Here is a 23,337-nt window from a genome sequence, read left to right as displayed (position 1 = left end):
AAAATCAAGTCCAATCCTAAAATGAACAAAATGTTATATCTAACAGACTTAAAATTTTATTTCTTTTTTTTTTTTTTTTTTTTTTTTTGGTATTTCTTTGGGCCACTCCTGCGGCATATGGAGGTTCCCAGGCTAGGGGTCCAATAGGAGCTGTGGCCACCAGCCTACGCCAGAGCCACAGCAACGCAGGATCCAAGCCGCGTCTGCAACCTACACCACAGCTCACGGCAACGCCGGATCGTTAACCCACTGAACAAGGGAAGGGACTGAACCCGCAACCTCATGGTTCCTAGTCAGATTCGTTAACCACTGCGCCACGACGGGAACTCCGCCTCATTAGTTTTGAAACCAATAATTAGTCTTGTAGTTATGGTAGCTGTGAAAAGCAGCAAGCTGGCAGCCACTGCAAGAGACAAAATGGGTTTAGAGCCCCCCACAAGTTCATCCTTAGAGAACTGTCACTATCTGACCTACCTGGCAGCTTACTTAAAAGCTTCCTTCTCAGGGCTTATCTTTTCTGTCCTGATTCAGAGCTTACTCTAAACAAACAGCACTATTTCCAAGGATTATTATTTAACTTTACAGGTGTCAGAGGCAGTGCTACCAGAAGGGACTAATAAGAGATCCACCAAAAAACTTAAAAGGAAAAATGAGAGAATGGGAGGTCTACAGGGGCTTTCAAAAGCTCCAACATATTTCTGGAACTCTAGAAGGACATGTGCATGTACAGGGCTGTTGACATACCCAGGAAAGACCTGAGAAGGCCTACAAACTATGGCTGACTTTGAGGATCTGCACAAGCAGGAAGTGAAGGCTAAGGCAGAATTGTACACTGTCTGCCAGAGCATTACAAACTCCAAAATAAAATGAAGCAAAAGCTAACAGACCTAAAGTAAAAACCAGGCATTTCAACAATAGTATTTAGAAACTTCAATACTCCTCTTTTGATAATGGATAGAACAATTAGAAGAAGATGAACAGGGAGTTACCGCTGTGGCACAAGTTAGGTGGTGCCTTGGGAGCGCTGGGACATGGGTTTTATCCCTGGCCCAGTACAGTGGGTTAAGGATCTCACACTGTTGCAGCTGTGGCTTAAGTTGCAACTACAGCTCTGATGTGATCTCCTGGCCTGGGAACTCCATATGCCAAAGGGCGGCCAAAAAAAAAAAAAAAAAAAAAAAAAGAAAAACTAGAAATCTTGAACAAAACTATGAGCCAATAAAACCTAACAGGTATCTAAAGAACATTCCACTCAACAACAGAACACATTCAACCCATTATTTTCAAGCGCACTTGGAATATTCTCCAGAATAGGCCATATGTTAGGCTATAAGTTTCAATAAATTAAAAAAAAAAATAGTAACCATATGAATATGTTCTCTGACTACAATGGAATAAAATTAGAATCTCTATCAGAAGGAAATGTGAGGAATTCACAAATATGTGCAAACTAAACAACAGACTTCTAAATAACCAATATCACAGGAGAAATGAGAAAATCCTTCGAGATGAATGAAATGAAGATACAACACACCACAACTTATGGGATGCAGCTAAAGCATTGCTTAGAGACATAATTGTAGCTGTAAACGCCTATTTTTTTTAAAAAAAGTAAAGATTTAATCAACAATCTAAACTTTCACCTTAAGAAACTAAAAAAAAAAAAAAAAAAAAAATTTAAACCCAGGGCAACATGAAATAAATAATACAAAGACTAAGTGGAAATAAATAAAAGAAGAAAGAGAAATAAAGAATATAAATAAAATCAAAATTGGTTTTTTGAAAGAAACCAACAAAACTGACAAACTTTTAGCTAAGCAGACCAAGAAAATCAGAGAGAAAACTTAAATAACAAAAATTAGTAATAAGAGACATCACTATAGATCTTACAAAAGGAAGTACAAGAAAATACCATAAATATATGCCAACAAATTAACAGATAGACAAATTTCTAGAAATACATAAAGTATCAAAATTGACTCAAGAAGAAATGGATAAACTGAATAGACTTAACAAGCGTAGTCTGAATTAGTAATTTAAAAACTTCCAACAAAGACTATCCCAGGCCCACATGGCTTCATTAATGAATTCTACCACATATTTAAAGAAGTAATACCAATCCTTCAAAACTTCTTCCAAAAAAACAGAAAAGCAAACACTTTCCCAAATCATTCCATAAGGCAAGGATACCAAGATATTAAGTATACTTGATACCCAGACAGAAAAAAGATAGGAAGAGAAAATAAAACTATAGAACAATATTCTTAATGAAGACAGTTTAAGAAAATCATCAAAAAAGAGTAGCAAACTCAACCCATCAACATGTAAAAAAGATTACCCTGTGAAAAGTGAGATTTATTCCAAGAATATAAGATTGACTTAACATATGACAATCAATCAAGCATAAAACCATATCAATAAAATAAAGAGCAAAACCCCCAAGACTCTCTTAATAGATGCAGAAAAAAGAATTTGATAAAAACACTCAACAAACTTTGAGTGTTTTTAGTGTTCAGAAGGAAACTTCCTCAAACTAATAAGGCCATCTATGAAAAACCTCCAGTTAACATCATGTTTAATGGTAAACAAGGGAATGCTTTTCTTCATAGGTCAGAAAAAAGACATGGATGTCCACTCTTGCCAGTTCTTATTCAAGACTGTACTAGAGGTTCTAGACAGGCCAATTAAGGAAGAAAAATAAAAGGAATTCAGATTAGAAAGGAAGAAATAAAACTAACTCTATTTGCAGATGACATGATCTATATGCATTGAAAAGTCTAAAGAATCCATTTTAAAAATTAGAATAAAGGAATTCAGCAAGGATGCAGCACACAAAATCAATATAAAAAATCAATTTTATTTCTATACACTACCAATCAACATTCTGAAAATGAAATTTAAACACCATTTCTGTAGTTCTCTTGTGGCACAATGGGTTAAGGACCCGGGGTTGTCTTGTCACCGTAGCGGCTTGGGAGGCTGCTGTGGGGTGGGTTTGATCCCTGGCTCAGGGAACTTCCACATGCCACAAATGTGGCAAATAAATAAATAAACAATAGCAGCAAACTAAATAAACTAAGAATAGATTTAGCAAAAGAAGTATATGATTTATACACTGAAAACTACAAAGCATCACTGAAAGAAATGATTTCTATTTAATTCCTAAATAAATGGAAAGATATTCTGTGCTCATGGATTAGACGACTTAATAATTCTAGGTAATACTTTCCAAACTGACCTATTGAATCAAAGCAATTCTTATCAAAATCACAGCTGCCTTTCTGTAGAAGTTGAGGAAGCAAACTAATTTTAAAAGACCAAAATAAATGAACCAAAACAAATCATATTCATAGAAGACTGTGTGAAGATGGGCAATCCTCTTCAAATTGGCCTAAAGAATCAATGTAATCCCAAACAAAATTATAATAAACTTTTTAAAAGAAACCAATGAGCTGAGTTTAAAGTTTATATAGAAAGACAAAGGACCTAGATTAGCTAAACCAATTTTGAAAAAGAAAAAGTTGGAAGACTTAAGACACCTCATTTCAAGACTTACTACAAGGCTATAATCAAGACAGTATATTATTGGCATATGTATAGCCATACAGACGAATGGAACGTAACAGAGAACACAGAAATAAACCCAAACTTATACAGTTTAAAAATCAATTTTTATCAAAAAAATTTTTACAAAAAAAGTGTCTAGTTAATTCAATGGAAACAAGGCAATCTTTTCAAAAAAATGTTAAAGGATTTGGGGAAAAAAGTCCTTGAACCTTACTTTGCATCATATATGAAAATTAACTCATAATGGCTTATAGACCAAGTACAAGTGCTAAAACTATTAAATTTCTGGAAGAAAACAAAGAATAAAATCTTTATGGCAGTGAATTGGACAAAGATTTCTTAAACAAAACACCAAAAGTCTAAAACTACAGAAGAAAAAAATAAAGTGGCCTTCATAAAGATTAAAAACTTTTGTTCTTTGAAAAACATGGTCAAGAAAATAGAAACCAAAAAAAAAAAAAAATCAATGAAACTACAAGCTGGTTCTGTGAAAAGATAAACCAAACTGATAAACCTTTAGTCAGACTCATCAAGAAGGAGAGGGCCCAAATCAATAAAATCAGAAATGAAAAAGAAGTTACAACGGACACCACAGAAATAAAAAGAACCCTAAGAGGCTATTATAGCAACTATACACCAATAAAACAGACAACCCAGAAGAAATGGACAAACTCTTAGAAAGGTACAGTCTCCCAAGACTTAACCAGGAAAAAATATAAAATATGGATAGATCAATTACCAGTACTAAAATTAAATAAGTAATTATAAAACTCCCAGCAAACAAAACTCCAAGATCAGATGGCTTCACAGGTGAATGCTACCAGACATTTAGAGAAGAGTTAACATTTACCCTTTTGAAACTATTTAAAAAAATTGCAGAGTAAGAACAATTCCACACTCATTCTATGAGGCCATCACCACCCTGATACCAAAAGCAGACAAAAGTATCAGACAAATTATAGGCCAATACCTGATGAACACAGATGCAAAAATCCTCAACAAAATACTAGCAAACTGAAAGTAAGAAAGAAAAAAGTGTAAGCCACAGATGGAGAGAAAATTTTTGTGAAACATATTTAATAAGGGATTGTATCCAGACTACACCGCTGGGGGGTTCACTTGCCTAGAACTCAATAACATGAAGTCAAATAACACCTCTCTCCTATGCCCTAAAAAGTGCTAAAGAGTTAAACAGATAATTCACCAAAAAAAAAAAAAAAGGTATGTCAATGGAATGGATAAAAATTCATGAATAGATGCTAAACATCACTAAACCATCAGAGAAATAAAAATTAAAATCACAATGGGATACCATTATACACTCACTAGAATGGCTAAAATTTTTTTTTAAAGACTTAAGAAAGACCTACAGTACAGAGTGCTTGCAAGGATATGGAGCTACTGGAACTCTCACATATTGCTGATGGGAATGCAAATTCATATAGTTATTCTGAAAAACCAAACAGCAATACCTTAGAAAATAAAACATACATTTATCATATAATCCATCCATTTCAATCCTAGATAGCCACCCAAGAAAAATGAATACATATGCCCAATATGGAAACTTACTCATAGCTAGGGGTCAGTGATGGAGGATAAGGACATAAGGGATATATGTGGTGATGAAACTGTTGTGTATTGTGACTTTATTTATTTATTTATTTTGACTTTTTGCCTTTTCTAGGGCCACACCCGAGGCATACGGAGGTTCCCAGGCTAGGGGTCTAATCAGAGCTGTAGACACTGGCCTACGCCAGAGCGACAGCAACGTGGGGTCTGAGCCACGTCTGTGACCTACATCACAGCTCATGGCAACACCAGATCCTTAACTGAGCAAGGCCAGGGATGGAACCCGCAACCTCATGGTTCCTAGTCGGATTCATTAACCACTGAGCCATGATGGGAACTCCTATTGTGACTTTATTAATGTGAACATATGGTTGTGATATTGTGCTTTAGTTCTGCAAAATGTTATCACTGGAGGGAAATGAGTAAAGACTATATATAATCTCCAGTGCATTTCATTGAACTGCATGTGAATCTACATTTCCTCATAAAAAAAAAAAAAGCGTAAATAAAAACAGAATAAAACTCATTTACAAACGTAGTAGCATTACTTATAATAGCTCCAAAGTGGAAATACCTCAGATGTCCTTCAACTGATGAATAGATAAATGAATGAAAATATATCCAACCCATGGAATACCATTCAGCAATTAAAGGGAACAAAATATTAATACATGCAAAATATTACTAGTGTTAATGAATCTCAAAAACATTATTCTAAGTGAAAGAAATAAAACATCAAGATTACATACTGAGTGATTCTATTTGCATGAATAGTAGCAACAGAAAATAGATCAATGATTCCCTGCAGGTGAGGCTATGAGGAACAGAGTACAAAAGGGACAGGAGGCAGCTTTTCACTGTGAAGGAACTATACAGTTCCTTCTATAATCTTATTATGGTGGTAGATACACGATGTGTATGATTATCAAAATTCACACTGTACACATAAAATTGGTGAATTTTATGCTATTTATTTATTTTGCTTTTTGTTTTGTAGAGCTCCACCTGTAGCATATGGAAGTTCCCAGGCTAGGAGCTGAATTGGAGCTGCAGCTGCAGCTGCTGGCCTACACCACAGCCACAGCAACATGGGATCCAAGGCACGCCTGTGACCTACACCACAGCCCACGGCAACGCCGGATCCTTAACCCACTGAGCTAGGCCAGGGATAGAACCCATGTCCTCATGGATACTAGTCGGGTTCATAACCAACTGAGCCACAATGAGAACTCCCATGTTATTTAAATAATATTTTTAAACACAAAAGAGAAGAAAATTAAGGCTTAGAAAATTAATACCTGTTAGCGTCTTCCCTGCATTCAGAGGAGGAGCAATGACTCTGAAAAGTTTCTGCATTAAAATTAATAGGAAAACAATCAACATTAAGAATATCTTTTAAAAATCAAAAATCTTAGGCTATCAATCACTCAGGATCACTGGGAAACAATCATGTTGTCATATTCCTCACTGAAAGAAACCATTTAATTAATACCAGTTAGGAGAAGGTCTTTATCGAGATTATTATTGCTTTTTTCTTTTTTTTTGCTTTTTTAGGGCTGTGCCTACAGCATATGGAAGTTCCCAGGCTAGGGGTCAAATTGGAGCTGCAGCTGCCAACCTATGCCACAACCACAGCAACGCCAGATCCTTAACCCACTGAGAGAGGTCAGGGATCAAGCCCACATCCTCATGGATACTAGTCAGGTTCTTAACCCTATGAGTCACAACGGGAACTCTGAGATTATTATCTCTAATATAAAATGTCCTTAGGTTCCTAAAAGGGCTTAATTTTTAAAAAAATAGTAAGCAAGTCAAAGGATTAATAGCCCACCAAACTGGTAATGGAGATTACTTTAAACTGAAAACATATCAAAGAAAGGAACATTACCTAAATTTAAGCAGAACCTCTGAAAATACAAGCTTAATGGCAAAACTACGTTGGCCTTCCTGGGAGGGAGTTTCCTGTTTCCTGGGAGATTGATCCTTATCACTGGTGCAAATCCTGCTATTCTTTAGCATCAGAAAGCGCAACAAAACAATTTATGCTTTGCAAGGAAAATCTAAATGCCACCTCTACACCCAAAGTTTTGTTAAAGTGGTGTATAAGTCTTATCTGGCTACTTAGTAATCTACTCATTACTGAGTGCTCCCAGTCCCAGTGTGAATCAATACAAGGCATAGGACTTTTACCTCAGAAGCAGTCAGATCTAGAACTAAGAAAAGATTTCAGAGACTATAGAGGTCATCTCAAATAGGATGACACTACCTTTTATTTTAAAAATATCTAGAAAATTTCAAAAGGCACTACAGTTCTTAATTGGGACCTCTGTAAACTGAAATAACTAAACTGACAAGGTAGAGAATCATAAAAGAAGAATCACAGGATGCACCCAACCTCCCACGGCTAAGATCTCCAAATGACTATTTAATCATAAAACCAAGCTCCTGCTGAAAGCTATTAAACTTGAAAACTACTCCTAAAACAAGGCAACCTCAATAGAAAAGTGTTCCATCTAAGATGCATAGTTATAAATGCAAACCAGATTTTGAGGAATAAAGAGCCCACGCAAAACAAAAACTTTAAAATCAACAATAACATAAACCCAGCAATCATTTTTATCAACATAGAGTGCATCAAATTAGAATCTATTTTCAGGGATTATTTTGAGGGAAACCAAAAATTACATTAATTCTTCCTAATTGTGGTTTAATAGCGGGATGGAGAACATTTTTGCATCCATGGAGGTCTTAGACCTCACTGAAGAGGCAGCTAAGAAGTGTTCAAATATTAAGAATGCTTATTTGAAACACAGAAAATTAAGGTCAAAATCAGTGGGGGAAGGCTGTGGCACTCATTTAGAAAATGACCAAGAGACAAGCAGTACAACCAAAACTAAAGGAGTTATGAATTAGAGGGATATTCACCTACCAAGCTAAATGTTTAAAGAAGACTGAAATATCATGGAATGACTGTTGATTTAATAATAATAAAGATGATTTTGGGTATTCATTAAATATACAAAAAAATGGACTGGATGGCTTCAGCAGAGTCCTAGATCTTTTGACTTAGACAATGAAATCACTGTAAGAAAGCAATGGGCTGGCAGGGCACTCCATGAACCCACAATTTATTACCCATAATTCTTTTTTTTCCTTCTTTTTAGGGCTGCATCTGTGGCATATGGAAGTTCCCAGGCTAGGGGTCAAATCAGAGCTGCAGCTACCGGCCTACACCACAGCCGCAGCAATACCAGATCTGAGCTGCATCTGTGAACTATGCCAAAGCTTGCAGCAATGCTGGATCTTTAACCCACTGGGGCCAGGGATGGAACCCGCATCATCATGGATACCAGTCCGGTTCTTAACCTGCTGAGCCACAACAGGAACTCCCATTGCCCATAATTCTATCTTCAAATTTAAGGGAAATAGCAAGACGGAGCTGTGTTTGGTTCTTTTAGAATAAGCCCAAATGCTTTTTAGATGTTCTCTTCTAAATAAGTAAGGAGAATAAGAAGTTATAATGAATGCTATAAAATTCTGAAATGAGAAAAGCAACAAATTAGCAGTTAACAACAAATGACCTCCCACCATTTTCAGGAGCTTCCTCCAACAGGATATATTCTCAATATAACATTACTCAATAGTACCAATACTCTATACAATAAGTATATATTATAAATTTTATAATATATTATAATATTATAATATAATATAATATAATAATAATATATTATTACATATTATAAATACCTATTGGGAAAGCTATAATAATACCAAAATCTTTTAGAAAGAAACTTGATGTCTAATAGGCAAGCATTACTTTTAATTTTATCTACAATTCTCTGGGATTTAAATACCTACTTATACAGATAAAAAAAAAAAAGCAGTTCCAGAAGGTATAAAATTAGACACTATTTAAAAGTCCTAAACAACGAGTGTAAACCCAATAAATCTACAAGAAATTTTAAAGTGACAGGATGAAAACAAACTATTCAAAGCAAATGGAGAAAAGGGGAAAAACATTAATAGACAGTATTAAATGTGTCTAAGTTACGAAGTATCTTACCTCCATTGGACTTATGAATTCATTCATGCCTCTGTTGTAGACATAGATCATAGCATCGTAGAGCCGATTCTCCCAACACATGAGAACCATCTGTAAAAAGGAAAAGTTGTTTGGTCCATAAAATTCATTGTCTCACCAATCCTCAAAGCTTTAAGAATGGGAAAGAGGAATTCCCGTCATGGCTCAGTGGTTAAGGAATCTGACTGGGAACCTTGAGTTTGCAGGTTCGGTCCCTGGCCTTGCTCAGTGGGTTGAGGATCTGGCGTTGCCGTGAGCTGTGGCGTAGGTCACAGACGCGGCTCGGATCCTGCGTTGCTGTGGCTCTGGCACAGGCCAGCGGCTATAGCTCTGATTAGACCCCTAGCCTGGGAACCGCCCAAGAAATGGCAAAAAGACCAAAAAAAAAAAAAAAAAAGAATGGGAAAGATCTTGAATTCTCTTTGCTAATTTTTCTTAATTCCTTCTGTGGTATCTTTGTGTCTTTGCTCATCATTAGGACTAAGGTGGAATCAAGGAGTTAAATGAAGAGTTAAGAGTAAAATGTTTTAGGTGAGACACATATTCCTCCTCAATTAAGGACTTAAAACTTACCATGGAGACTTTGGGTATACTAGAGGTTTATTATCAAACAATGGGCTGGCTGATCATGTCCTGTAATTTGCTTCTTACACTATGCTCTGCATTTCAAAACCTAATTTACAAAAGTTATCAACTCTGGACATATAAACTAGCTTATCAAAAAAAATCACATCATACTTGCAAAAGTAAAAATATTCTACTATTCATGAGAAAATGCTTATTATTGAAATGCACTTGCAGGATGAAAACTGCAGTAGTGCACCAACTGATGAAGAAAGATCAGCCAACAAGCATTTACTGAGCAACTACTAAATATAAACTCTATGCTAAGAGCTCTGGGGGATGTCAAGGAAACAAAAATCTCCTGGCTTGCAGGAGTTCCTAATCTAGCTTTCAGTGAGGAACAGTCCTAAGAAATACATTGACAAAGACATGTTTATAAGATCGCTTACCAAAAAGTGCTCAAAAGTAATTGGGGCTGATAAAAGGCCAAGTGAGGCCCAATAAGTCTGATAAATATAATCAAAAAAGGAATGATATTTATTCCATAAATTAGTAGACTGCCTCTAAACTCACCTGCTGTATATCCAGACTGGTGATATCCATATGTACAATGAGGGCTTCCACATTTTCCATTAACTTTTTATCTTGGAAATGAACAAGCAAATCTTTCATTACCTGGGGTGTGATCCCCACCAATTTATCACTTAATATATATGGTTCAAGGCACTCCAGAAACACTCCTTTGGCCACTGAATTCTCACTTAATTTGTCATACACCTGGCTAAATAAAAGATCCCTGTAACAAAATGGGAAAAAATATTTTTAGGAACACTCCAAACATCCATTAAATTTAGTCTATGAAGTATATCTCATCTTTTTCCTATTTCAACTTACAAAATTTATTAAAAACAGTAACAACATTTGCACAAAGCTTTATATTTTGAAAACCTCTTTATATATACTATCTTAATCTGCTCGATACTTTGTACAAATAAAAAAAGGTTGAATAAGTTGAAGTATTTGCTAAAAGTCAGTTAGCTAACAAGTCAAAGATACAGAATTTGAATCAGCCCTCTTACCTAAACCCTGCACTGGGAACATTATGGCACACTGCTTCTTAAAGCCAACACTGATACGGAAACAGGTAGCATGGAGCCCATGTTGAAGCAGAAAAAAATTAAATGTATTATTCACAATTTATCCTTTCCTCTTTTGTAGTATCTAAATAGTCCCATCTGATTTACAAGGCCAATTTGTTTCTTTATCTAGGTCTTACTCCTTGCTTCTCAAAGGGTTTAGGGAGTGATTACTGATGGAAGAGAAAGAAGAAAATGTTCACTATTTTAAAAATATATCTAGAAACTATTTTATTGCAGAAATAAAAAAATTAATGAAATGCCACTACACTCAATAACTATGTTTCATTTATTTTGTATTTATTCCACAGAGTCCAGAAATAATTTGAGTTACATTCATCATGGATACAATGTGAATTTTATTTTCATGCACTCTTCTATAATGAGCATTGCTCTAAGTTGCTACCTACACTTTAACATTACCATTTTGTCTAACTCACAATGTTTCAATATACTAAAACATCATAATTTACTTAACTATTCCGGTAGTATAGGAATATTCACTTTTTTCCTCTATTTCACAATTATGAGTGAAGCCACAATGAACATCTACATATATAGCTTCTCCCATTTTTGGGGGGGGGGGGCTTCATTCCTTAGTCATTCTACTTTTAGAAGTTTATCTAAAGTCAAAAGATACAAAAAAATCTGTGGCACTTAAAATGTATTACTAAATTATCTTTAAAAAGCATCACCGCACTAATTTACACAGCCATCAGCAATATACAGTTTGAACTGTTTTCAACAAGCAATTGTCTTTAGTGTTTTCCCATATACTTACATGTGTAAATTAAACATAGCTGTTTTCAATTCTTTGATAACTGGCAAAATTAAATGTTTTCCATGTTTCCATTTATGTAATGTATTGACATATCATTCCCTGATTCATTCATTCTCATTTTTATTTTATTACTTAATGAACTTATTACATTTATATTTGTACAGCGATCATCAGAATCCAATTTCACAGGATTTCCATCCCACAACCCAAGCACATTCCCCCCACACCCCAAACTGTCTCCTCTGGAGACCATAAGTTTTTCAAAGTCTGTGAGTCAGTATCTGTTCTGCAAAGAAGTTCAGTCTGTCCTTTTTTCAGATTCCACATGTCAGTGAAAGCACTGGATGTTGGTGTCTCATTGTATGGCTGACTTCATTTAGCATGATAATTTCTAGGTCCATGTTGCTAAAAATGCTGGTATTTCGTTCCTTTTAATGGCTGAGTAATATTCCATTGTGTATATGTACCACATCTTCTTGATCCACTCCTCTGTCGATGGACATTTAAGTTGTTTCCATGTCTTGGCTATTGAAAAGAGCACTGCAATGAACATCGGAGTACATGTGTCTTTGTGAGTCATGGTTTTCTCTGGATAGATGCCCAGGAGTGGGATTGCTGGATCAAATGGTAGTTCTATGTTTAGTTTTCTGAGGAATCTCCATACTGTTTTCTACAGTGGTTGCACCAGTTTATAATTCCACCAACAGTGTAATAAGGTTCCTTTCCTCCACACCCTCTCCAGCACTTATTATTTGTAGACTTTTTGATGATAGCCATTCTGGCTGGTGTAAGGTGGTACCTCATAGTGGTTTTGATTTGCATTTCTCTAATAATGAGTGATGCTGAACATCTTTTCATGTGTTTCTTGGACATCTGTATGTCTTCTTTGGGAAACTGTCTGTTTAGATTCTTCTGCCCATTTTTTGATGGGGTTGTTTTTTTTGGTATGGAGCTGCAGAAGGTGTTTATAAATTTTGGAGATTAATCCCTTGTCAGTTGATTCACTTGCAAAGATTTTCTCCCATTCTGTGGGTTGTCTTTTCATGTTGTTTAGGGTTTCCTTTGCTGTGCAGAAACTTTTAAGTTTGATTAGGTCCCATCTGTTTATTTTACTTTTTATTGTCAATACTCTAAATGGTGGATCTGAGAAGATGTTACTGTTGTTTATGTCAGAGAGTGTTTGGCCTATGTTTTCCTCTTAAGAGTTTTATAGTGTCTGGTCTTACATTTAGGTCTTTAATCCGTTTTGAGTTTATTTTTGTGTATGGTGTTAGGGATCATTCTCTCTTTTTAAATACAAAAACTATGCTAATTCTATTTACCTATTAGGATTGACTGATTGATCATATGTTTGTTAAATGTATAATCCCTATACATGTGCATTATGTCAATTGTGAAAAGCGGATGGTTCATCCATAGGTATAGTCTTTCATGACAAGCATCACAAAAAGGTCAAGGAAGATTCTGAAAGGAGTGGGATGGGGTCTTGCCTCATCTAAAGTCCTAGAAGAGGACAGGTAATAAAGCCAACTGGCTACAATTGTATGGAACCATATGTTGCTTTTCAATAAACAGTATTTGCAATATCCTGGGGGGAAAAACCTATATCCATTTATTTTTTTTCTCAGATCCACAAATGTAATTTTTGATCATTTTCCCCCTTGCTTCCTATTTATCAGAGCATTCAGTTTGTTCCTTCCTCCCTTCCTATCTTTTTTGGCTGTACCCACGGCATGCGGAGATTCCCAGGTGAGGGACTGAACATTAGCCATAGCAATGACAACACTGGATCCTTAACTACAAGGCTACCAGGGAACCCCCATGTTAGTTTCATTTTATTCAATAATCCATCATCACATTTTTGTGATTGCAAATTACTAGCCAAGTAAAAGAAACTGAGATTAATGAAGCTTTAAGGGAGATTTTTAAAAAGAGCAACAAAGCAACTCTAATGAATTTAAAGAAAATGTCTTATTTGCTAGCCCTGGCACTCTATAATGTGTTGTTAAAAACAACATGCCAGGAAAGATAATTATATATTTCAGTTCAGCACAAAAGCCCTGGGGAGGAGAATTAAAGAGCTAAAGATTCAGTAAACAGAGCATAAAAGTTGACAAATAAGGCACTTCTGTTACAAATAGCAGCATGCAATGCTCGTAAGATTAATAGCAAAACTATATGTTTCTATCTCAACTAGTCAGAGACTATAATAAAGAAACAAGAACAATAAAACTCAGCATCTCTACCATAAAACAAAAATAAAACAAAATTCTAAGATGTGTTCTCATCATTCTGGGAGAATATTAGAGCATAAGAGAAGGAAGGAGGAAGAAAAGTCAATGCAAAAAAAGATTGTGGCTCTTGCGTTTCTTTCTGTACTTAGGCATTATACTCCAGGCTGCTGACTTTGTTAATATTTATCACTTCAAGCTTAGCCTCTCTATAGCCAGTATGAGAGAAAAATCCAGGAGTTCCCGTCGTGGCTCAGTGGTTAGCGAACCCGACTAGGAACCATGAGGTTGCAGGTTTGATCCCTGGCCTTGCTCAGTGGGTTAAGGATCCGGTGTTGCCGTGAGCTGTGGTGTAGGCCGAAGACACAGCTCAGATCCCACGTTGCTGTGGCTGTGGTGTAGGCCGGCAGCTACAGCTCCGATTGGACCCCTGGCCTGGGAACCTCCATATGCTGCGGAAAGCAGCCCCAGAAAAGGTAAAAAAACAAAACAAAACAAAAAATCCATTCTAAGGTAACAGAGAGCCATCAGGCATCTTCTACGTAACTTCACTTTATATTAATATGCATATTAAAGATATCATTTGGAGTTTATTATTCATAACTTCAAATTGATAGAGAAAATGATCAAATTCAATTCACTTTTTGTACTATCTATTTTACAACTGAAAAATGTGAAGAACCCGGCTTTGACCTTGAGTTAGTTACAAATTCAGAGGCTGTCTGAAAGGAGCAAGAGCATCAATCTTAACACTTGCCAGTATACACAAAATATATAACCAGAACCAAGTAAACAAATCTCCACTAAATTAAAGTAGATTTAATAAATCTCAAGTTGATTTGGGCTGATCATTTTATTTAAAAAAATTAAAAACAAAGTTCAAGCAATATTTAAGAAATTATGTTCAAATGCTGTTTTCTTATACAAATATCACAGTTTGTAAACAGTTCCTTTAAAAAGACATGACTTAATTGTGGTGATAGTTGCACAATTCTGTGAATATACTGAAAACTAGTGAATTTATTCTTTAAAATGATGAATTTTATGGTATGTGAATTACATCTCAATATAGCAGTAAGATTAAAAAAAAAAAAACATGGTACTTTTTTTCCCTAGCAAAACAAGTAGTTATCAAAAAACTCCCTCAAAACATTAGGTTCCTCAACCATGCCTGATAATTAAAATCTTTCTGTTTCACACATAATAATCCTGATGTTAAACAACAAGGTTGAACAAATACTCTGGCTATCAAAAGATAACTTCAGATTCAGTTTAGGTGGTTTTGGGGTTTTTTTGGGGGGCTGCACCTGTGACATGAGGAAGTTCCCATGCCACAGCAGTGACAATGCCAGATCCTTAACCCACTGAGCCACTGGGAACTCCCAGGTTCAGTTTAGATTTAACAGAAATATTTTTGGTTTAAATTTACATATAATTCAAGTTATTTGAACAATGGGTTCCTTTTGGATATCTGGTTACAGTGATAAGCTCAAAGTGGTCAAGATCTACATACAGCCTTTATTTTGTTATAGAATGGTTTTGAGGTATAATTAACATGTAATAACATAGCGCTTATTTTTCAGCACTTATTTTTAAACAATGTTCAACATTATGATTATAGTTCAAGTAAACTCTGGACTTATTTTCAAAATAAACTGAGGAGTTCCCATCGTGGTTCAGTGGTTAACAAACCCAATGAGCATCCATGAGGACAAGGGTTTGATTGCATAGGCCAGCAGCTACAGCTCCAATTGGATCCCTAACCTGGGAACTTCCATGTGCTGTGGGTGCAGTCCTAAAAAGCAGAAACAAACAAACAAACAAACAAAAACCCAAAATAAATCCAAAGTTTATTTAGGCTGTTCATTTTATTTATAAAATTAAAAACAAAGTTCAAACGATATTTAAATTGTTTGGCTACTGAAATTATGAAATTATGGCTACTGTTGTGCAGGCAAAATGACAAATCATTAAACATCCTACAAAAAGCCTAAAGATTTTTGTCTAATGAAAAAAAAAAAAAAAAACCCACGTACACACTGTCAAATTAAAATGAAACTGTGCAGAGACTGAAGTGTGAAAATAAAAGTATGCCTTCAAAAACAGAATTTCCTGGATTTTAAACAATTCATAAAACGATTTTAAAAAGCCAAATTTTAACCAAAAAAGATGTCCATAACAGACTGATCAGTATGCTCTAGAGAGAAAAAGCAGTGTGGTTTGTGCCACTGTAAAAAGGGTCTTACATTATAAAGGAATTTTTAAGTATGAATGAGAATACATGTATACATTAGTTCAATTAATATCGCTGCTGGGTAAGGGGATTCAATGACTTATGACACAGATAATAGTGATTATGGTATAATAACGATTGCAGTATTTAGTCAAAATTAATTTGAGAATATATATTATATTTACAATTTGATCCACATTAAGAAACAGTAGTAATATATGAAAATAAGAGGACTGTAAAAACAGTGCATCAGTCAGAAAATATTAATACAAAAGGCACCTGGAGGAGTTCCCGTCAGGATGCAGTGGAAACAAATCCAACTAGGAACCCTAAGGTTTCAGGTTCCATCCCTGGCCTCGCTCAGTGGGTTAAGGATCTGGTGCTGCCATGAGCTGTGGTGTAGGTTGCAGATGTGGCTCAGATCCTGCATTGCTGTAGCTGTAGCTGTGGCAGAGGCCAGCAGTTGTAGCTCCGATTCAGCCCTAGCCTGGGAACTTCCATTTGCTGCGAGGGAGACCCTAAAAAGAAAAAGAAAAAAAAAAAAAAAAAGGGCATCTGGAGGCCAGTATTGACTGTCTAAGTGATGACCCTAGAAGTAGAAGATATACCTAAAACAGGCTGAGTACTAGATTATGTTTTATAAGGTTATATCTGTGTTATGCACAACCTGAGTATTCCTTAAAGTAATCTCAAAATCATAAATATCTTGAAAACTTGGGAATGTAAAAGACCCTAGATGTAAATGGAATCAAATGCTGAAGAAAATGGCATAATGAGAGTGTCCCATTTATGGAGAAAGAGACCACACTTGTATGAAATTATGCAATTTTTATAATACCTCTGCTTCAATTTAGTCTAGGGAATTGACTGTTTTTAATCTTATCATCTCTGACAAAAAAAAAATTACAGAAACTATTTTCAAGTGTAATTATAAGGGACTATTTAAGTAAACACAGAATTTTTATAGCTAATAAATATTTAATCATCACATGTTTGCAATGGAAGGAGATGGAAAGATGATCTCTACACAAAGAATCAACGTCGATCAAATGGCCTATTTGAACGCTTTAGTCATAAGCTCAGGCCCATATACAGAATCTTAATATTCTGATGAAAAAGAAAAGCCAGTATGGTGAGAAGTAAGCAAGCACAAGAGCAACAATCTAGACACAAAAGGGAGCATGTGACCCAATGCCTACTTTCACAGCCTCAAACTTTCCTACACTGCTGGGATGCTGGCCTGTCCCTTCTGCCCTTATTGGAATCTAGAGAGTTGGAAAAGTGGGGAGAGAGACAAGGAGAGAGTGAGCAAGAGCATACATGCTGAAATCTCTCCTGAGCAGAGACAGGATCTAGTACAATCCGGTCTTCAGTCTTTGGAAACAGAGTCAAGAGAGAAGGCAGCCATACTATTTCCACTATAGTCCAGGAAAAATATCCAATCTTGGATCTAGTATTATGTGTGTATGAGTGGATGAAGGAGGGAGAAAGGGAAGAGCTGTGAAAAGGACCAAAAGAGCTAGGAAAACAGCCCTTGAGATCTCCCTTCCCCTTGGACATCAGGAATACACTATGACTGCTGATACTTGTGATAGCTCCAACAAGTGATGTATTTGTTTCAGACACAGCCCAGAAGAAAACATGCTAAGGAATCGGGAAAAATTAAAGGAAAGAAAGAAACTGATTTAGAAGAAGAAGAAGAAGAAATAATAAATAGATCCTAACTTGGTGAAAATCTTGACCAGATCTTATCTTCTATATTAGACGCTATGATTAAATGAAGAAACTATTGCATTCTCAGCCCATCAACAGATAAATAGAGTTGGAAATATTTCCTTTTCAAATCACATAAAGAAAGAAAAGCCTATCTCCAGAACATTTTTTGGAATAACACAAAATATTTCTCAAAGAAAAATCTCTCTTTTTTTTTCTTTTTCCCTATCTAGTCCTTCATCTTACAACTGCTTGGGCCATTTCCATCTTATATCACTGTGAGAGTATTCAAATATTCAACTTAGGGAGTTCCCCTGTGGTGCAGTAGAAACAAATCCAACTAATATCCATGAGGATATGGGTTCAATCCCTGGCCTCGCTCAGTTGGTTGGGGATCTGGCATTGTGTGTGAGCTGTGGTGTAGGTTGCAAACCTGGTTCAGATTCCATGTTGCTAGGGCTGTGGCATAGGCTGGTGGCTGAAGTTCTGATTCTACTCCAAGCCTGGGAACCTCCATATGCCAATGGAGCAGCCCTAAAAAAAAAGCAAAAACCAAAACCACAACCAAAAATTCAACTTCATGATCACAACATATTATCCTGCAACTTCACAACAACATGTTATCCTGCAAACCAAGGGGCAGAATTAATTCAACCATCAGGTATTGAATAGCTCCTTTGTGCCAGGTACCATTACAGGTGTAAATAATCTATTTTGTAAAGATATGCCTTCTTATTTGGAACGAAATTTATTTATTTATTCATTTATTGTCTTTTTAGGGCAGCACCTGTGGCATATGGAAGTTCCCAGGCTGGGGGCGAATTGGAGTTGCAGCTGCTGGCCTACGCCACAGCCACAGCAATGCGGGATCCCCAACCCACTGAGCGAGGCCAGGGATCGAACCTGAGTCTTCATGGATACTAGTTGGATTTGTTATCACTGAGCCACCACGGGTACTCCCTCTTCTAGATACTTTATTTTACTCATTTATATTATCTTAATTTGGTGATTCAGATTGATTCGAGTACTTACTTGTAATTAGAAACATCTCTACATCTTAATTTTCTCATCTGAAAAATGAGGATAAATTTACTTCTCTTACACTGTAATTATGAGGGTTAAATGAAATAAAATATGTAAAACTGATCCATAAACAATTGAGGCTGCTTTAAAAAGTATAAGATAAATAACAAGGAAGTGTAAAAAGTGAAAACCAAGAAAAGCTAGGGTGAAGTTAGTGTATCACAGCTCTTAGCTTTCTAGTAAATAGTAATTAGCTATACAATTCACTGTCCACCAGCAAAAAGTGAGTTAGCTGTTCAGAAGATGCAAAGATATTTCTGGTACTAAGACCTCAGAATTTTCTTCCTTGGGCCCTCATAAAGACGACAACATGTTATCTAAGACGATGTTCTTAACAACATCCCAACCATGAATACAGCATATTTCACTAGGTGATTACATATAACACTATACCTAAAAGACTGGAATGCATCTGAGCTCCAGCTAAGCAGAAACTAGAGCTCTTTGAGACTTAATGAAGGTCTGATAGAGTAAATAAGTGCCCTCTTAACAGCCTCCACCAATACCTTCTAAGTACGATCCAACTTTATCTGATTAAGCCAACCTGAATATACAGAAATTCAGGAGTCAAGTCAGTATTGTGTAAGGTCTGGGGAGTATCTGTACTGGATCCTCACAGTTGTTCTCCACCACGGAAAAGTGGTACAAGCTGGTGGTTACAAGCACGAGCCCAAGCGCTAGACTGCCTGCATTAGAATCCCACCTTTGCTGTTCAAAAAAAGTGTGAGCAAGCTTTGGCAAGTTACTTAATTGCATGCTGTCTCTGGAACCTCCTATGTAAAATGAAGATAATAATACCTACCTCATTGTTATAAAAATGAAATAAGGTTATATAAAAATTAGATAAATTAATATAAAGTGCTTAGAAAAAAACCTGGCATGGAGGAAGCTAACTATTATCATAAATGTGAAAGTTTGTGAACTCATACAGGTTGGCTAATTTACATAGTTACAATTTAAACAGAACCTAATTAAGAATTCATTTACACTGATATCTTTTAAACAAAAAAGCCCTTAAAAAAAAAAAAAAAAAACTGCACAAGCACAATACATCTTGCCTTTTTTGGGGTGGTATAAAAATACCATGTTTTAATGATGGTTCATAAAGAGTATATAAATAGTATGTGAATCATACAGTTTCACTTAAGTACTATGGCTCTTTTGTTAGCTATGTTCTTCACCTCCACTATCCTGCTACATAAATACATAAATGATACACCCACAGCATCTATATTAAACAAGTTAATTTTAATAGGCAAAAGGACAGAAAATTTTTAAAGAATCAAATTTCTGTAAATTCATTTTTTAGAAAACCTATCAGTCAAATTCACAGAACTGATAGCAGTAAATTTTAATACAAGCAAGGGATGGAGTTCCCGTTGAGGCTCAATGGTAATGAACCTGACTAGTATCCATGAGGATGCAGGTTCGATACCTAGCCTCCCTCAGTGGATTAAGGATCCAATGTTGCCGTGAGCTATGGTGTAGGCTGCAGATGCAGCTCAGATCCTGTGTTGCTGTGGCTGCGTTGCTGTGGCTGTGGCATAGAGCAGCTGCAGCTCTAATTCAACTCCTGGCCTGGGAACTTCCATATGCCGAGGGTACGGCTGTAAAAAAAAGGACAAAAAAAATATATATAAGAGGCAACTTGGATTCAATAAAACTAAATCTAACAGGCAATGTATACTCACTTTCGCTGTAGCAGAAGGCAGTAATCAACTATGACAGGCACCATATCCTATAAAGAAACCATAAAGAAAGCATCAGCACCTTATCTCTGTCCAATGGCTTTCTGGTTAGACACAACACATAGTCTCATCAGTTGGCTTCAAGGAGTTCCCTGGTGGCCTGGTGGGTTAAGGATCCAGTGTTATTGCCTCTGGGGCTTGGGTTATAACTGCAGTGTGGGTTTGATCCCTGGCCTGGAAACTTCTGCATGCTTCAAGGTCAGCAAAAAAACAAGAAGAAAGCAGTCTGCTTCAGATATGTTAGATTATTGGGAGAATATAACTTTGTGCCATGCTTTTGGTAAGCAATTTGGCACTCTGTGTCATGAAAACACTGGAGTTCCCAATAGGGCTCAACAGGATTGGTGGCATCTCTGCAGCACCAGGATGCAGGTTCAATCCCCAGCCCAGCACTGTGGATTAAAAGATCTGGTGTTGCCACAGCTGTGGTGTAGATCACAACTGCGGCTGGAATCTGATCCCTGGCCCAGAACTCCATATGCTGCAGGGCAACCAAAAAAGAAGAAAATAAAATGTGAAAATGCTTTTATCCAGTAATTCTGTCTGGAAATTCATCCTAAATACATTTAAAAAGAAAAAAAATTTAATTCACTAAGATATTCACTGCAGCTCAGTAACAGAAACAGCAGGAGAAGGAAGAAGATATTGAAATTAAACATACAACATAGGAAAACAAGTAAGCTTGCTGTTTAAATAAAGTATTAGGTAAATATTACAAGTTTATAAAGAGTTTACAACATTATAAGAAACATTAGGTAAAAAATATGCTTTTATCTCACAAATCTGTAAAGAAAATCTGCAAAGAAAGCAAAAGAAAATATATTAAATTGACAATATAAATAGTTGGTTCTTTTGGTGGCTCCGGTAGGTGATTAAGGTTGTACATATTTTGTCACACTCCTCCAAGCTAGTTATTTTAAGGCTGATTTAATGTATCATAACATTTTGATTATTTTAAATTCATCATGTATAGCCTCATATCAAACAAATGGCAACCCATAATTCTGGCCTTTTTCAAGAGACACAATTTGAGGGAGAAACAGTAGCTTGTTATGACTAGAACTTGTCAAGTAACCAAGCATTAGATTTCAGCAGTGCTCTTTCATTTTCTGCTGGCTGAAGAGCAATGGTTTCCTTTTAAAAATCCTAGAAGGTCTAGGCTCTAGGGAGAAAAATATCCCATCAGCAAGGAGAAGACACTATGTGAGGAAGAGAACACTACATGCTAGCATTTCTTTGACAGAGAGAACGAAACTGAGGAACCCTTATTACCTGGGAGAGAAGTCAGCAGAACAAGGATTCCTAATCCTGAAAAGCTCTCCCTGGCCCATCCATCCTGCTTCCTTTAGTTATCAGTATTCCTCATAACTACATTTATAATCTTATTTAGATTCTTCAAAAACAAGAATTAAAATCATAGACTTGAAAAGTGTTAGAGCTATATTAAGTCTCAACCCTGAATGAGAATACATGGAGTAGGACAAATTACCTGCAGAGGAAAAAAAAAATCCCTAAAAATATTAGATAAATTTAATAAACATTCTTTAAAATACACAGTTGAGCTCCCAAAAAAGTAAGGGAAAATATCCAGGGTTTAAAATGGAATAAGGAACTAAAAACCAAAGCTATAAGCCCTGAGCTGTCACTAAGACTGTCCTATAAATTTGTTGGTCATATAAGAGCTTGGGTTTAAATGCAAGAAACAAGCTGAGGCCTTGATTCTTGCAACATAAAGACCATATTCTTAAAGAGGTGCCTCCTTAGTGAGAGGCAATTAGAAAGAAAAACATCTACAAGCATAGGGAGATGACATGAAGAGTTGTCTGTCTCTTCCTGGACTCGAAGGGGGTAAATTTGTACTGTCCAAGAATCTATCATCAAGATTCTGTCCACAGGTAGACTGAGGATTTGAAATTACAGTATCTTCTTAGTATAGGAATAATCAAGCCAAGAAATTAACACAAAAGGTGATCCTGAAAAAAGGATACTCCTGGGGTACTTGAAAGAAGAAAATTCCAGAAACAATACTTAACACAGGCAAAAATAAGGCCTCCTGACAAAGCCGCATTAAAGATGTGCTTAAAGTAAAAAATTTAAAGCACCTCCTGAAATAATCCACCATAAGTAAATGTCAGCAGAAACTACAAACAGCAGGGGGAGACCCCTAAAACTTCAAATATTATAATTATCAGGTAGAAATTATTAAAGGCATAAAGTAAGAAATTAAGTGCCTAGCCTAGTACTAAGGATATACTATTGGGATAATAGAGGGTGAAACCATCAGATTAATACATGCAGACAGATCACTCTGGTGATTCTTTGATGGGAAGATCTGGAAAACCAAGACTGAAGATAGGTAGCTACTACAGTAGTCAAAAGAAAGAAATAGGAGACTAAACCATGGTGGTGATAGTAGGCATAAAAAACAGCAGACAGAATCAAGAACTATTTATAAAGTAAAACTGTAGAAGTTGGTGACAGATTGGTTGTGGGTTGGAAGGCACAGGCAGGAGTCTATAAAACTCCCAAGTTTCTAGTTTGAGTGATGACTGAATGAAGATGTCACGAAATGAGATAAGGAATATGGGAGGAGGTGTTAAAAGGAAGAAGCTAAATGTAGTTTGG

At 36.0% G+C, this 23,337-nt stretch overlaps 1 protein-coding gene across 5 annotated transcripts in view; it reads right to left on the bottom strand.

Annotated features, from left to right (window-relative positions):
- The window catches only part of VPS8 (VPS8, CORVET complex subunit), a 259,945-nt gene that overhangs the window by 144,775 nt on the left and 91,833 nt on the right, over window positions 1–23,337 (bottom strand). For all 5 annotated transcript variants that reach the window (XM_021069974.1, XM_021069973.1, XM_021069976.1 and 2 more), the window contains 4 exons: window positions 20,656–20,702; window positions 10,361–10,583; window positions 9,206–9,295; window positions 6,438–6,489 (listed from right to left, as the gene is read on the bottom strand). In XM_021069974.1, the coding sequence (XP_020925633.1) occupies window positions 6,438–6,489; window positions 9,206–9,295; window positions 10,361–10,583; window positions 20,656–20,702 (412 nt within the window). The remainder of the gene's footprint in view (window positions 1–6,437; window positions 6,490–9,205; window positions 9,296–10,360; window positions 10,584–20,655; window positions 20,703–23,337) is intronic.

This window comes from Sus scrofa, chromosome 13, assembly GCF_000003025.6.
Source record: "Sus scrofa isolate TJ Tabasco breed Duroc chromosome 13, Sscrofa11.1, whole genome shotgun sequence".
NCBI lineage: Eukaryota > Metazoa > Chordata > Mammalia > Artiodactyla > Suidae > Sus > Sus scrofa.
Note: the sequence above shows the minus strand (reverse complement) of the source record. Positions and strands in the feature narration are given on the sequence as shown.